The sequence below is a fragment of the Synchiropus splendidus genome, chromosome 13, assembly GCF_027744825.2.
Source record: "Synchiropus splendidus isolate RoL2022-P1 chromosome 13, RoL_Sspl_1.0, whole genome shotgun sequence".
NCBI classification, from domain to species: domain Eukaryota; kingdom Metazoa; phylum Chordata; class Actinopteri; order Syngnathiformes; family Callionymidae; genus Synchiropus; species Synchiropus splendidus.
This window is the reverse complement of record NC_071346.1, coordinates 5,945,934-5,960,468: the sequence shown is the minus strand read 5'-3', so window position 1 is coordinate 5,960,468 and position 14,535 is coordinate 5,945,934. Positions and strand designations below refer to the sequence as shown.

At 54.7% G+C, this 14,535-nt stretch overlaps 2 protein-coding genes across 6 annotated transcripts; one reads left to right on the top strand and one right to left on the bottom strand.

Moving 5' to 3' along the window:
• The first annotated feature begins 217 nt into the window (after positions 1 to 217).
• rasal2 (RAS protein activator like 2) lies at positions 218 to 8,027 on the top strand. Of its 3 annotated transcripts, XM_053883268.1 has the most exons (18): positions 218 to 696; positions 2,028 to 2,155; positions 2,760 to 2,883; positions 2,988 to 3,088; positions 3,171 to 3,280; positions 3,341 to 3,494; positions 3,561 to 3,659; positions 3,750 to 4,292; positions 4,366 to 4,510; positions 4,588 to 4,732; positions 4,797 to 5,036; positions 5,099 to 5,300; positions 5,364 to 5,473; positions 5,534 to 6,314; positions 6,384 to 6,551; positions 6,708 to 6,910; positions 6,976 to 7,063; positions 7,151 to 8,015. In XM_053883268.1, the coding sequence occupies exons 1-18, from the start codon at positions 576 to 578 to the stop codon at positions 7,316 to 7,318; spliced, it is 3,630 nt and encodes a 1,209-aa protein (XP_053739243.1). In that variant the 5' UTR covers positions 218 to 575; the 3' UTR covers positions 7,319 to 8,015. The 3 variants fall into 3 exon arrangements, with proteins under 3 accessions (XP_053739243.1, XP_053739242.1, XP_053739241.1); XM_053883267.1 differs by having other exon boundaries at positions 2,988 to 3,082; positions 3,561 to 4,292; positions 7,151 to 8,027; XM_053883266.1 differs by having other exon boundaries at positions 3,561 to 4,292; positions 7,151 to 8,024.
• dhx9 (DEAH (Asp-Glu-Ala-His) box helicase 9) lies at positions 7,026 to 14,247 on the bottom strand. Of its 3 annotated transcripts, none has more exons than XM_053883262.1 (28): positions 14,148 to 14,247; positions 13,655 to 13,806; positions 13,451 to 13,591; positions 13,253 to 13,367; positions 13,048 to 13,178; positions 12,755 to 12,903; positions 12,167 to 12,213; positions 11,964 to 12,100; positions 11,812 to 11,901; positions 11,579 to 11,740; positions 11,435 to 11,512; positions 11,188 to 11,379; positions 10,975 to 11,116; positions 10,833 to 10,915; positions 10,605 to 10,761; positions 10,452 to 10,549; positions 10,173 to 10,386; positions 10,016 to 10,110; positions 9,871 to 9,944; positions 9,652 to 9,804; positions 9,422 to 9,582; positions 9,236 to 9,347; positions 9,001 to 9,162; positions 8,808 to 8,935; positions 8,501 to 8,730; positions 8,278 to 8,393; positions 8,019 to 8,219; positions 7,029 to 7,956 (listed from the first exon to the last, which is right to left on the bottom strand). In XM_053883262.1, exons 2-28 carry the CDS (start codon positions 13,763 to 13,765, stop codon positions 7,689 to 7,691), a joined length of 3,747 nt encoding a protein of 1,248 aa, XP_053739237.1. In that variant the 5' UTR covers positions 13,766 to 13,806; positions 14,148 to 14,247; the 3' UTR covers positions 7,029 to 7,688. The 3 variants fall into 3 exon arrangements, with proteins under 3 accessions (XP_053739240.1, XP_053739237.1, XP_053739238.1); XM_053883263.1 differs by having other exon boundaries at positions 7,030 to 7,956; positions 13,253 to 13,364; XM_053883265.1 differs by lacking the exons at positions 13,253 to 13,367; positions 13,451 to 13,591; positions 13,655 to 13,806; positions 14,148 to 14,247 and adding an exon at positions 12,275 to 12,347 and having other exon boundaries at positions 7,026 to 7,956; positions 13,048 to 13,176.
• Between the last annotated feature and the right edge of the window lie 288 nt (positions 14,248 to 14,535).

Here is a 14,535-nt window from a genome sequence, read left to right as displayed (position 1 = left end):
TGGAGATGGTGAGTTTCATTGTGAAGATATCAGAAGTGACTGTGTTGGGTAGAAGCTGTCTCTTTCTGGAACCAACCTTCAGCGCTCTTGAAACGTGATCATGAACAATCCTCAGTGAAAACAGAGAACGGCTCAATTCAGTTCAGTTCGACAGCAGCGCGCTCTCGCGTCTCAATCGTTTACGGGTGCGCGCTGGCCTCTGGCTCGCGCTCAGGGCAGTGTCGGGGACGCGCAGACACGCCGAAAGCAGTCGCACTGTTCCAACTTGACTGGACCGAACCCAGTAGAACCGCGGCTAGGCCCGTTCCTCTAACCGCTGGTGGGACCAAGGACCTCGCACTGCCGGCGGACCGTGTGTGTCGGCCAATGAAGCCCAGTCCACTGGGCTGCCGGACCGCCGGTGGCGTCCGCGGCTAACGGCTAGCTCGGAACAACCGGACGGTGTGGAGGAGAAAGTTTCCCGGTATCGACCTTCCGGACTCTCTTACGCCCCCGGACCGAATCGCAACACGGACTTCTTTTTTTAAACTTTTGCGACTTTTCTTAAACAACCACAACAACTTGTGGTGCCGGACATGGAGTCGGACACGGCGACAGGAGACGTGGACTCTGTTCCCGGAGGATTCCTGGACCCCCTGGTGGACCGGATCCTGGCAGAAACCGTGACACAGCAACAGGGCTGGCTCCGACTTTACGGTAAAGCCCTCACACACAGGACGTCACGGACCACATCATGGTTGGTTCCGGACTCTTGACCCATTCTGGGGTGAGAGTTCATCCCGGGTTTCCGCCCAGTAGATCGAATTTGAATGAGAATGAGGGAAATGTCAACAATAATAACCAAGACCAACGCAGTTGTTCATATGTGTGTGCGGGGGAGTATATTTGTGTGTCCACCCGCTGAGCGCAAAGAGAGACCTTTCACCAGAGCCGTGTTGAAGTGACAGTAAAACTGGTCCAGACCCGGCACGGGTCCTACGAAGATGGCCCTAGCGGTGGAATGTGAGTGCTCTGGGGTGAGATCATCGGCTTGATTTGGAAGTGCATGTTCTCTACAGCAGGACAATGGAGGGGAAGTGGAACAGGAAGTGGCAGGATTTCCTCTCCTAAGAAACATCACCTATTTTAGGAGCAAGGGAGGGGTCAGAGGTCACCACCGGGCACCACAGAGGTCTCATTCCCCTGCCGATGATGGTGTTGGTATCAGGAGAGGGATGATGGTGGTGAAGATTTCAGGGAGGTCGATGATGCTGTACTCTCTTGAGGAAGCTGCTGCTAACCTGCACTAGCCAGCAGGTCCAGAGCCGTATCAGAGAGAGCCAGACGGCAGTTACAACAGGAGGGTGTGAGAAAAAGAGAAGAAGCAGAGACAGAAGCAGAAGTGGAAACACAATCATGAGGACTCTGATTCAGAACATCTTTAGTGAAATACGTACAGTCAGTGGGACCTGAAAACGGAAGCAGGTTAAACCATGACAATGTATGTTCAGAGTGATTGGAAACTATTTTCCCCTGAAGAGCTCATGGAAACTAGATGAATCTCTTCCTATTGAAGGTGTGAGAAACTAATGACATCAGTGCTGTAACAACAACAACAACAACAAAGTGGCTTCATAACTGAAACTCTCAAATGTTCACAAACAAGCAGGATTGTCAGTCGCCGGCGCCTCCTTCTCCAGACTCTGCTCTTGATATGTTTCTGGACAGTTTGGACGGGATTCCAAATTCCTTGGATGCAGGTCTGTCTGGTCGCCCAGAGTGCACCTGAATAGCCGTCTTAAATGCTGTCTGGCAAACTAAGCACACCACAACAACCAACACTTAGTCACCTTTCACCTGTGTCCTCCTTCCTGTCTGAATGTGGTGCATTCAGGGAGGTCTGATTTCCAATGTTTTTGTCAGGAATTTAATCAATAGTTCGGCCCAGACATTTTTTTCTTACTTGACAGCTGAGACACTTATTGACCAAGTGACCTTGAGACATGTGAGACTATTGCATGATGTCATTCTCTTCTCCTCCCCATCAGATGTCAAGGGTTCCCCGCCTCACCGCCTGTCATGTGGTCAGAGTCCAGAAAGCACCAGCGCCATTTGGGACAGAAAGTTCTGCATCTTGACTGACAGCCAGTTGCTGCTGATCCACAGAGATGACCAGGTGAGGACACTTGCTGAGGAGGTCAGGAGGAACTAAGCAGGAGTGTGAGAGGACCTGGAGGAGCTGAAGAAGGGGCTAGGAGGAGCAGAGGGGGAGGTCAGAAGGTGCTGAAGATGAGGTTAGGAGGAATGGCGGACAAGGTTAGGAGGAACTGAGATGGATGTCAAATGGAGCTGAAGATGAGGCTAGAAGGAGCTGAGGTGGAGGTCCAAAGGTGCTGACAATGAGGTCACCTGGAGCTGAGGTGAAGGTCTGCAGGAGCTGAAGATGAGGTCAGCAGGAGCTGAAGATGAGGTCAGCAGGAGCTGAAGATGAGGTCAGGAGGAGCTGAGTTGGAGGTCAGGAGGAGCAGCAGAGGACTTCAGGAGGACCTGAGGTGGAGGTCAGAAAGAGCTGAAGATGAGGTCAGCAGGAGCTGAGGTTGAGGTCAAAAGGAGCTGAAGATGAGGTTAGGATGAGCTGAGGTGGAGGTCAGAAGGAGCTGAAGATGAGGTGAGGAAGAGCTGAGATGGATGTCAGAAGGAGCGGTAGACGAGGTCAGGAGGAGCAGCAGAGGAGTTCAAGAGGAAATGAGGTAGTGAAAGAAACTGCTCACCTTCCTCAGGTTGGAAGTGACCTGCAGGAGAACCAGACTGACCAGCAGAAGAGACGAAGTCTCCGCAGGACGGTCAGTGTCCCCTCAGATGGGCAGTTCCCAGAGCTGCAGGCAGGAGGTGCTGTCAAACCAGGTGGGTGTTTGTGAGAGGGAGTGGGGTGAAACATCACTGTCATCATGGCGATGAGTGGACTCGAGAAGATGCTGTTCTCCAGGCTTGTATGTGTGTTTCGGCAGAAGTGTCTCAGGAAAGTTCCCCAAGGAGGAGGAGTCTGTCTGGTGCTGGAGGAGCAGACAGGACGGTGGACAGTCCGAACTTGTCTCCCTTCAAGGTTGCAGTGAGTTGTTTTGTTTGTGTTGAGCGATGACGTTGTCATTAGCATCCTAAAGAACCTCGCCTGGTCTGTTCATGTGATTTAGAGTTTCTTCAGCAAGCGTCTCAAAAGTTCCATCAGGAGGTCGAGAAGTCAGAATAAACTGGACCGAAGCAGTTTCAGACTGCCCACGCTCCAACCTGCTGATCCGGACAGGTGTGGCTCCACACACACACACACACACACACACACACACTCATACATAGTCCTCTGCAGGTCTGTAGGACTCCCCAGGCTGAAGGAGTCCGTCTCGCAGGAATCCCTCCTCAGTCCAGGGAACATGGTGGAGGTTCTGGACCTGCACATGGAGGAGGATGTGTGCGTGAAGCCGCTGCACCAAAGCATCACAGGACAGGACTTCTGTTTGGAGGTGATGACCAGCACGTGTCTGTTCAGGGAGCGACCTGTCAACATGTTAACAACGGTCATGTGACAGGTGGCGTTCTCCGGAGGAAGCAAGTGGTTCAGCTGCTCCTCTGCATCAGAGCGGGACAAGTGGATGGAGAACCTGCGACGGACCATCACACCCAACAAGGTCTCACTTATGAGCTGCTTTCACACTGTGCTTAAGTTCCTGGAAAGCTTTCAGGAGGCTTGTTGGCTGAGGTTGGTTGATCTTCTGCAGGACAACTGCTGGCGAACAGAGAACTTTCTGCGTCTGTGGATTGTAGAGGCCAAAGACCTACCTCCGAAGAGGAAGTACTTCTGTGAGCTGTGTCTGGATGACGTCCTCTACGCCAGGACCACGAGCAAGACCCAGTTCTGGGGCGAGTACTTTCACTTCGACGGACTTCCTGCTGTGAGCAGCGTCACGGTGCACGTGTACCGGGAGCCTGACAAGAAGAAGAAGAAGGAGAAGAACAACTACGTGGGGCTGGTCAACATCCCGCTGGCTGGGCTCTCCAGCCGGCAGTTTGTGGAGCGCTGGTATCCCATCAGCATGCCCTCTGCCGGCAAACTCAGAGGCGGCGGACCATCTGTCCGAATCAAGACCCGCTTCCAGAGTGTGACCATCCTGCCCATGGAGCAGTACAAGGAGTTCGCTGAGTTCATCACCAACAAGTACGGTGCTCTGTGCTCGGCACTCGAACCGGTGATCAGCGTGAGGAACAAAGAGGAGCTGGCCAGCGCTCTGGTGCACATCCTGCAGAGTACCGGGCGAGTGAAGGTCAGACACCCCTGTGCCTCGCGGTCAGGCCCTCACACTCATGAGCGTCACTGCAACTACCCATCGGTTTCAGGACTTCCTGACCGACCTGGTGATGTCAGAGGTGGACCGTTGCGCCGACCACGATGCGCTGATCTTCCGAGAAAACACTCTGGCGACCAAAGCCATTGAGGAGTTTCTGAAGCTGGTGGGAGACCAGTACCTGCAGGATGCTCTTGGTACATGAGCACATGTCACTCACTCACACACACACACACACACACATATTGACTGACTGTCATGGCGCCCCCTCCAGGTGAGTTTGTTCGTGCTCTGTATGAGTCAGATGAGAACTGCGAGGTGGATCCTGCTCGGTGTTCTGGAGTAAACCTGCAGGAGAACCAGAGTAACCTGAAGATGTGCTGCGAGCTGGCCTTCTGCAAGATTATCAACTCTTACTGGTGAGTGATGCCACGCCTCCTCCACTCTCCTCCCCACGCTCTCATGCACTTCCTCTCTCCTCAGCGTCTTCCCACGGGAGTTGAAGGAGGTGTTCTCCTCATGGAAGCAGCTCTGCGTCTCCCGGAGTTACTCTGGTGACATCAGCCGCCGCCTCATCAGCGCCTCGCTCTTCCTGCGCTTCCTGTGTCCTGCCATCATGTCGCCATCACTCTTCCAGCTGACGCAGGAGTACCCGGACGACCGCACGTCCAGGACCCTCACCCTCATCGCCAAGGTGATCCAGAATCTGGCCAACTTCTCCAGGTAAGTGCAGAGGGCTGCCTCACCTGCCGCGGTGAGTCCAGTAACACGTTTGTGTCTTGAAGCTTCGGGAACAAAGAGGAGTACATGGCCTTTATGAACGACTTCCTGCAACATGAGTGGGCGGGGATGATGCGCTTCCTGTCAGAGATCTCCAACCCCAACACCTTGGCCACCACGCCCGGATTTGACGGACACATCGACCTCGGCAAAGAGCTGTCGCTGCTTCACTCCCTCTTGTGGGAGGTGGTGTCCCAGCTGGACAAGGTCTGTGTCCCTGTGAGGGTCAAGAAATGCCTGACAGTGACCCATGTTTTCTCTTCTCTGCAGGGTGAAAACTCCTTCCTGCAGGTCACCGTGGCCAAGCTGGGACCTCTGCCGAGGATTCTGGGCGACATCTCTCGCTGTCTGGCGGCACAGACGCAGCGGGCAGACAACAGGTGAGTTGTGGAGAAACAACTTTCAAGAGTAGCAGACTCACACAGTTGGTGTTCCTACAGTCTTCTCCCCGCAGTGGGCGAGGCCACCGACCCCCTGCAGAGGAGACAGCCGCCCCTTGCTCAGCAGTCACGCGGGAGCAGTGTGTCTTTGGTGGACCTGCTGGACACCCGGACTCCACAGAGCACCAGTGAAGCCTCTCAGCACAGCGAGGCCCCGCCTCCCCTCTCCAGGGTGGACTCTCAGGCGTCTGAGAAACAGGCCACACCCCCTCTCGCCATAATCAAGACGGCCCCTCCAAGCAGAGCGCCGCCCAGAGGCCAAGTGCTGCAGAGCGCCCCGCAGGTGAGGCGGCCGCCCCCGGGTCTGCAGCCGCTCTCCTTCCAGAACCCAGTCTACAACCTGAGCGGCGTGGTGGCAGCAGCCTGCTCGCCGCACGACTCCAGCTCTGAAGACCTGAGCACAGACGAGTCCCAGCTCAGCCGCTCTGACGGGCCGGGGAGTCAGGTGGAGTGCAGGCATCACCTGGCGTCCAACTGCAGCCTGGACGAGTCGGGGAGTCGACAGAGCTCGCACGAGTCCTGTCCGACACCGCGGCGGCAGATGCCTGTGCATGCCGTATCTCGACAGAGTGCGACTGCAGGCACTGCCCACATCATCAGGGTGGAGAAGCAGAGGGGCGGAGCCAAGACCACCCGCCCCCTCCTCCCTGGTGCCTCGGTCTGTAGCAGCGCCAGCAGCAGCACCACTGAACTGACGCCCACGATGAATCACATGACCCAGCAGGAGCTGCTGTGCTCAGTCGACCCCATGGCCCCGCCCCCGAGGAGCCCCTCTCTGCAGGTGATGGCGCTTTGTCAAGTGATGAATGAATGATATTATTCATGGGACTGATGATGTCTCTGTCTGCAGGTGACCTCCCTGGTCAGGACTGAGGAGATGGCAGCGCCCCCGGCTGGTTCAATAGCTGTGACCATGTCCCCGGTGGAGAGGACAGCGGCCTGGGTCCTGAACACCGGACAGTACCAGGACGAGGAGGAGGAGGGGAAGAGCCTCGACGAAGGGCGCAACCACGACAAGGTGAACTGATCCAGGAAATGGTCATGGTGCACAAGTTCAGCTGCTAAATGTCTTAGCCAACAATTCTGCCTCGGCTCTGAAGAATCAGATCTGTGTTCACTTTCAGATGTTGCCTCCTGATTAGGCGACTGGAATGACAGGTGTTTGTATGTGCAGTATGAGCAGGAGATCTCACGGCTGCGTGAGCGCCTGCTGATGTCCGGCCGCCGTCTGCAGGAATACGAGCGGCGGCTGCAGCTGCAGGAGCAGACCATGAGCAAACTGCTGCAGGAATGTCAGAGTCGCCTGGATGACAGCGAGGAGCGGCTGCGTCGGGAGCAGGAGGAGAAGGAGCTCCAGATGAAGAGCGTCGTCTGCAGGTGAGCTGCTCAACACTTGCGCCGTGCCCACAGCCGTGCGTGCGCTGATGTGTGTGTGTGTGCAGGTTGATGGCGGTGGAGGAGGAGCTGCGGCGCGACCACGCCGAGATGCAGTCTGTGATCGAGACCAAGCAGAAAATCATCAGTGCTCAGGTGAGTGTGTCGCCACCTGTTGGTCACACCCAGATTTTAGATGTTACTTCCCCTCTGACTTCTTGTCTCTCCTTTTTGTCCAATCAGGAGCAGCGGATCGTCTCCCTAGATGCCGCCAATGCTCGCCTCATGGCGGCACTGTCACAGGTGAAGGATCGCTACAATTGCCCAAACGTCCACAATGGTCTGTCACCTAGCAACCAGACCAAACTGTCAATCACTGAGAATGGAGAGTTCCGGAACGGCAGCTGCTGATTGGCCCGGCTTTGTTTATTTATTTCCTCAACTGCCCACGTTGGAGCACCCTGCTGGCTCACTGTGTTTCTCCATATTGGTGACTCAACACAAAGCACACATTTTATTCGGATGTTTTTAATCTGGCGCTGGAGTCTGCTGCTCTGTCCATCACCTCTCACCCAGAAGTGATGCACTCCAGTCCAGCTCCACGTCGCCGTGTTCGATCTCAGGAAAGCCTGCTGTGACACAGTTGTCCACCAGGTGGCTCTTGATTTAGTTCTTTAATGTAATAAACATAAACAAACGATCAGTTGACTCTGGAGATGTGAACTCTGTTATCTTAACCATTTGAGGGCACATGTTTTCAGGTAGGTGGATCCAGAGGGATTCAGTAGCCTCCACCTCCTCTGTAGCCTCCGCCCCGCCCCCCTCTGAAGCCGCCTCCGCCTCTGTGTCCCCCTCCATAACCACCTCCCTGATATCCCCCTCCCCGGTGGTAGGGCCCTCCACGGTATCCTCCGCCTCCTCGGTACCCTCCGCCTCCACGGTACCCCCTGCCTCCACCTCCGTTGTAGCCCCTGCCCCAGCCTCCTCTGTAGCCTCCCCCTCCTCCATCAAAGCGTGCCATCTTGGGTGGTCGTGGGCCGTCCCCCATCCTGTGGAGGGAGAGACAGGTGAGGCTGGATGTTCCTGGGTGGCTCTGGGGAGCAGGACTGACCTCTGATTGGTGGCCATCAGATTGATCCCAGAGGCGGAAGGTTTGGAGATGTGTCGGATCAGGTTGAGCACCCGCTGGTTGGTTTGGTCCAGCTGAGCGATGAACTCTGGATCTTTGGTCACTTCCACCACCAGAGCTTCCATCGCAGCCCTTAGAGCCAGGATCCCACCAGCCACCTGGTGGAGCATCCTGAGCTTGATCCTGTAAATGTCAGAGGTCAGATGGGCCCAAACACACTCGTGCACACTGTCACACTGACCATTCATCCAGCTCCACCACGCCACCGCTGGACGTCACCTTCTTGCAGGCGAACAGCAGCAGCTGCAGGGGGGTCACCAGGGTCATGCCCTTCGCGGAGATGGCCCGAGTCCGTATCTGAAAAACACAAATCCTCAACACATTTGTCAAAGCAACACCTCTTCACTACGCAGTGAGGTGGGGTAAGGGACCTCCTTGGTTTGGAGACCACCAACAGAAGGTACCTTCTCGCTGAAGACGAAGAACGGCGATGGGTAGGTCATGTCGTGGCTGCTGAAGGGGCAGTTGACAGAGGACTTGTGGATGAGGGCATTGCGCCCTTCGGTGGTCAGTATCTTCCTCTTTTCCTTGTGGTAACAGACGTTGGGGTACGAGCCGAAGGTCAGCAGGGAGACCACCAGGTCCAGGTTGTTGTCAGGTCCCGTGGTGTTGAACATCTGGTTCATCAGACTCTCTGGCAAGCAACAGATTTAAATATCTAAAAATGTAAAACAGTGATCCACCAGCAAGGCCACAGATTGTGTTGGGTACCCTCAGGAAATCCAGAGTTGACAAGGATGTCCTTCAGCTGAACTTTGGCCTCCCAAGTCATCCTCAGTGTCGAGACGTTCAGACGCTTGTGCTCGCAGAACTGGAGCTCCGTCTCCTCTCCATTGATCCTGCACTCAGACACATCCAGCCATAAGCGCTCCGGAGGAGGAAGCAGCCAGGAGCCGCATCTCACCGGACGTCATCCCATGCTTGAAACACAGCGAGCAAGGCCACGTGATCCGAGAAACGGCTGCCGGCGAAGTTGCGGTGAACAAAGCCCAGTCGTTTCCCCTCGTTGATAAATGGTTCTGGGAAGCAGGAGGCAGCTGAGATGGTGCACATGGCATCTCCAACACTAGAGGGAGACAGAGAGTTAGATTGGGCGCCTGTTCACAGGATTAACGTGTGAAGACGGCGGTGGAACCGACTGGAAGATGCAGCCCATGATCATCATCTTCCCCAGTCGAGGTTCAATGGGCAGACGGGCGAGAATCCGACCCAGAGGAGTCAATTCGTCATTTGTGTCTAGGGCGTCCAGCTCTGCCCGAGAGAAGATGGATGCAAGACCAGATGACGCAGACTGGAACAGACCCGAGCAGCTGCACTGTCAGTACCTCGCAAAGTGTGCTCCGCCTCTATCACCGCATCCAGCGGGGGAGGTTCAATGGCTTTAGACAGGAAGTGCCCGATGGCACCGAGTCTCAGGAGTTTGATGCTGAGGGCAACTTCATGGAGCGGCGTCCTGAAAATCTCCGGGGTCATGTGAGTCTCCAACCTGAGCACAAGCAGACGCACAGGTCAGCGCGGGCCATGGAGAAACATTGGTGTGCAACCTCCAACAAACCTCTCAAAGCGAGCGCGGCTGCAGAGGTGAAAGCAAAACCCGGGACGGACTCTCCCAGCTCGACCTTTGCGCTGCTCCAGATTGGTTTTTGACGCCCAGACGGTGGCGTAGTTGGTCATGTTGTTGTGAGACGTGAAGAGCTTCACCTTCTGCCTGCACAAACAAACACTCGTGTCACATGCGCATCAGCCGGCGGTGAACGGAGCCACCGACACTCACTTGCAGGAGTCGATGACATAGACCACGTCGTTGATGGTGATGCTGGTCTCTGCGATGTTGGTCGACAGAATCACCTTGAACACACACAAACACACTAAGTTGTATTTGCTGCCACCCACCGGTGACCCAGGGATGAGTCACTGACCTTCCGTATGTTGTCTGGGACGGGCTCGAAGACGAGCCTCTGCTCCTCTCGGGGTATCTGCGAGTGCAGGGGCAGGATCCGGTAGTGGAAACGGGCTGCGGAGAAAGGAACATAAGAAGCAGAGTCGTGGTGAAGTGGCGTTTCCAGCAGCGCCTACAGAAGTGAGGGTTGGACTCCAGGTGGCGCTGCAGCGAGTAGATGAGGTTCCAGCCGGGCAGGAAAACCAGGACAGCGCCGGAAACCTGAAGCGTCTCAATGTACTTGAGGAGCGCTTCCACCAGCTCGAATGAGGTTTCCTTCTCATTGATCTGCGCCATGGAATGCTTGGTCTCCCCCGAGTACTCCGGGCCGCAGACCAGGTTACAGTTGCTCTGCGCACAAGTTAAGTAGTTCAACAACAAGTAGGAGTCAACACGTTTGTGTCAGGAAGACTCACGTCATCGTCGCCTGCCTCCTCATCTTTGTCCCTCTTCTTGCGGTCTTGAGGTGGAGGGGTGAAATTGGTCATCTGTATACAGTCCTCCAGGAAATACTCTGTCGACACACCCACGTCAACAAACACACGTGTAAACACAGGCGACACTCTCACCTTGGACAGAGAAGGTGCGGCCACACACTTCTATGATGGGACAGTTGAAGAAATACTCTCTGAACATGGATGTGTCGATGGTGGCCGACATCAGGATGACGCGGATCTCTGGGTAGGCCTGGACCACATCTCTGAGGACCACCATCAGGAAGTCCGTCTGCACACACACACACGCACAGAGTAAGAGAGAGGACCCCGCAGGGGCGCGAGCCGGGAAACACAACTCACGTTAATGTCGCGCTCATGAATCTCGTCCACGATCACGTGACTGATCCCACGGATTCCTGCCTCCAGCTTCCTCAGCAGGACTCCTGAGAAGCACATGTGAGTGTGTGTGTGTATTGGTGTGTGTGTGTGTTGGGCAGCGTACCGACGGTGCAGAAAAGGATGCTGGCGTGCGGCCGGGGGAGGACGGACTCGAATCGAACGCTGTAGCCACAGCTCCTGCCCAGGTCCTCGCCTCTCTCGTAGGCCACTCGCTCGGCCACAGACACGGCGCTGATCCTCCGGGGCTGGAACACGTACACCGGCGCGGTCAGTGTGTTTGTGTGACAGTGTGTGAGTCGCCTCCACACAACCGCACCTGGGTCACCACGATGTTGCAGTCGGACGCACGCTGGTCTTTGATGAAGCGGTCCAGGATGTACTGGGGCACCTGGGTGGTCTTGCCGCAGCCAGTCGCTCCCCTGATGATGACCACGGAGTGGTTGTCCACAGCGTCCATGATCTCCTTCTCAAACTGTTTCACTGGCAACTTGTCTCGCTCCACCAGCAACTGCGCGACACCACCATCAGCGCAGGCACGGACTCGGAGCCGGACCTGGACTCACCTGTTGGAGGTTTTTGTCGTTCTCCAGCTGCTGGGTCAGCTCGCAGTGGATGTCCCCACTGATCTGCTCCGGAGTGCACTGAAGACAGGGAGCTCACACATCAGACACCAGCAAAGAAGCAGCCCCCCGACTCCCAGGACTCACGAAGGCCAGCGGACCCTCATCGATGTTGCTGCTGGTCCAGGGGTTCCAGTTGACCTGGGGGGGCGACCAGGGCACGACTCCAGCTCCACTCTGACGCTGCGACGGCTCAAACGTGGCCATCTTGGCCTGGACCAGGGACACTGGGTTGCCCGGGTCCTCAGGCTGAGGGGCGTTGAATCAGAGGTCAGACCTTGACCCTGGATGACACTTGTGTGGAGGGTCGGGCTACTCACAGGCGGTGGGATCTGGACTCCGAGCTCCTCCGTCAGAGAGGTGATCTGCGTGAGCAGCTCTGGAGCCACGGTCACCTCATACACGTCCAGCTGGAGGAGAAAGCTCACGTTAGCCTCCAGTAGGTCCGGCACCGCAGGTCCTGGCTTCTCACCGCCTCGCCTTCCTTCTTCTTGGTGATGCCAGAGAAGGACTCAATGACTCCGAGGTGGTACAGCTGCCGCACCACAGACAGAGCACATGACTGCGCTGCCAGCTTCTTGTTGGACCCGTGCTCCCGAGCAGTGATCCCTGAAGAAGCATCAGACTCGTGTCAAACCGGCTCCACAGTCACATGAGAGAAGAGAGGATCCTCACTTCTGCCCAGCTGCCGGACAAACAGCTGCATCTCCGCGATGAAACTCCTGCAGATAGACGTGATCAGACCTCGGCTTCCACACCCACTCAGCCACGGTCAGGACTCACCTGAGGTCTCCCTGGATGTTTTTCTGCCAGACTGAAACAATCAGCACTTCTGGCTCTGGGGCACTGCTGGTCCCTGCGGTGGAACAGTGACACCAGAACTCAATCTCCCAGCACCTCCGGGTGGGCTACACCCATGGGACCGCTTTAGTGGACCTAAACGCCGTCCCATGTCTTTCTCCAAAGCAAACATGCGTTCTGGTGTCACCCAAGGTTCCAGTGCAGGACACAGACCTCAAGAACCATGTTCAGGATCTTCACGGTACCAGACCTCCTGCCTGGAGGCCTCTAGAACCACATCAGTCCGGCAGAAAAACATTCAGGGGACACTGAGACTAGAGCTGTGCGACGGCGGCCAGAGGGATGAGGGTTACCGACCACCATTATTCTCGAGTAGAAACCCACTAGAGATTCATCTTCTAGAGGGACTCATGGATCTACTAGCTACCAACAGATGAATTTAATCTCAAACTCGCTCCAGACCTGTTGTGGTCCGGTCCCACTTGACTGTATTTATAATCTGCATTGGTTTTCTCCTTCTGGAAGAACTGGTTCAGACGGGCCTTCGCATTCTCGAGAGTCCAGTTTCCGTGGAGACTCGCGTTCAGGTCCACCTCCTCTGACTCAAGGGTCTGCAAAAAAAAAAAAAAAAGATCTTGGTCAGGTTCTGGTCCATCATAGCAGGTGAAAGACATCATCAGTTTGGTTCTGGCCCACTGGGTCACTGTGACCAGCTCATTGTGAAGAACCTGCTGACAGCGTCAAGAGAGTCCTACCGCCTGAGCATCCATTTCATCTCGGCGCATGTAGTACTCCTTCAGGTTGACACCAGGGTCCCACCCAGCTCCGCCTCCACTACCTCCTGGGTACCCCACAGCTATCGGCCCTGGATCACTGCCGCACGCCTCTGAGAGACACACACACACCAAGAGAGAGGTGAGAGAGAGTCACATGACCTGCAGAGGCAAGAGAGGACTTTACCTCGTTCAGCTTTCACCATTAGGTGGGGGGGCAGAGGACCTCCGGCAGGCAGGCCACCACCATTCCCCTCTCCCCCACTCGGGTGGCCGTAGCTTCCCTCAGGAGAGGTCACCTGCTGAGAGAATAAGTTTCAATAATCCTACATCTTACTCAGAAACAGAATGTGGAGATTAACATATAAAAAACAAACGTGCTCACCCCAACAGACGGCACTTCTGCTGCGTTCATCTCCCCGACCCGCACCAGGTAGTTAACAAAGTCTCTGGCCGCGTTGGACTGAGCATCCTTCTTGTTGGTGGAGTTGCCCATCCCCGTGTAGGCGAAGCCCTCCACACGGACCTGCAGCACAGACGTGGTCAGACAGAGACCAGAGGCAGAGACTGGGGGTTGTCACTGACTCACCTCACACAAGAACTTCTGTCGGTTCTTGTTTCCGGCTGCTCGAACATCATAGTTGGGAGTCAGCTTTTTCTTCCCACACCAGGCGTAGAGGAAGTTCTTAATGTCCGCCATTGTACGGTCAAAACATCACTTAGGTCAGGTGGAACTGAGCTCTAGGCAAAGAGGTCATAGCATTTTTTAAAAATATTTCTCATTATTTTCTATAGATAGATAGATAACTAGAGAGATAGCTAGACATACAGATAGAGACATCACATCGTTTGCACAATGAAAAGATCGAATAAATCACGTAGTGCAATTAAAAAACAAGTTTATTCAAACTGGACACGCTTAGACCCGCATTCGTTGTGTTTGACAGACCTACAGTCTCAAGACCTACGATAAGCATCCAAAAGCTAAGCAGCAAGGCTAAGCTAAGCCAAGCTTACGCTTACTGCAAATTCCTTGAATCTTATTCTGCAACAAAGCAACGAGCAGTGTAACGTTTACTTACGCTTTAACACTGGTTCACTCTCGAGCCAGGCAATTGATGGTCTTGTCCTCAAACAGGTCCGCGGTCTCTCTTCTTCTAGTGACGTAAATAACGAACTTAGTGCTGCGTCGCCACCTGCTGGTGAGGAGTTAACAACACGCATGTAAATGGGTCTCCACCGTGGAACGTTCGAGAAGTGCTGTTCGAACAGCTGAGACGTTTTGTTTTATGACTATGCTTTTATTTACTTATCCCCTGAAGAAGAATAAAAGCTTTATTTTATGATAGTTGAAATCGATCAAATAAAATATGTATAAAATAAAAGCATAAATATGTTAGAAACAAGTTTTATTTTAAAAATTGTAGAAATGTAATGCCTATTAAAATTTAAACAAATACTTTTTCCATC